The 643-nt window shown below is 55.1% G+C and overlaps 1 protein-coding gene across 1 annotated transcript in view; it reads left to right on the forward strand.

The window, feature by feature from the left end:
* Nucleotides 1-643, forward strand: part of LOC105001385 (mucin-17-like) — a gene marked incomplete at both ends in the record, with an annotated part of 4,908 nt that overhangs the window by 2,334 nt on the left and 1,931 nt on the right. The window contains one exon of the mRNA XM_010857633.1: nucleotides 6-642. Coding sequence (XP_010855935.1) covers nucleotides 6-642 — 637 coding nt within the window. The remainder of the gene's footprint in view (nucleotides 1-5; nucleotide 643) is intronic.

The following is a 643-nucleotide window of genomic DNA, read 5'->3' on the forward strand; positions in this document are numbered from 1 at the left end:
CACAGGCCCTACTCAGCCCCAAGCTGTGGTCAGTTCTCAGAGTGAAGCCTCGCCTGGTACTAAGAATAAGGTCCGGAGCAATCCCAATGCTGCGTCTAAGGCAGGGGCTGGGTCAGATGCAAAGGCCTCTGCTCAGACTCCAACAGATACAACAGGCCCTGCTCAGCCCCAGGCTGTGGGCAATTCCTGGGGTGAAGCCTTGCCTGTTACTAAGAATAAGACCCAGGGGAATCCCAATGCCATGTCTACAGCAGGAACTGGGCCAGACGCAACGTGTTCTGCCCAGCTTCAAACAGATACAACAAACACTGCCCAGCCCCAAGGTATGGTCAGTTCTCAGGGTGAGGCCTTGCTTGGTGCCAAGAATAATGTCAGGGGTAATCCCAACAATTTGTGCAAGGCAGAGGCTGGAGCAGACCCCGTGGGCTCTGCTCAGCCCCAAGCTGAGTCTAATTCCCCAGGTGAATCCTTGCCTAGTGCCAGAAGTAAGGTCTGGGGCAATCCCAGTACTGTGTCTAAGGTGGACTCTGGACCAGATACCAGAGGCTGTGTTCAACCACAAGCTGCAGCCAGTTCCCAGGGTGAGACCTCGTGTGGTACTAAGAAGAAGGCTCGGGATAGTGCCAGTACTGCATCCAAGGCA

The sequence above is a fragment of the Bison bison genome, unplaced genomic scaffold, assembly GCF_000754665.1.
Source record: "Bison bison bison isolate TAMUID 2011002044 unplaced genomic scaffold, Bison_UMD1.0 scf7180017854917, whole genome shotgun sequence".
In the NCBI taxonomy this organism is placed as follows: domain Eukaryota; kingdom Metazoa; phylum Chordata; class Mammalia; order Artiodactyla; family Bovidae; genus Bison; species Bison bison.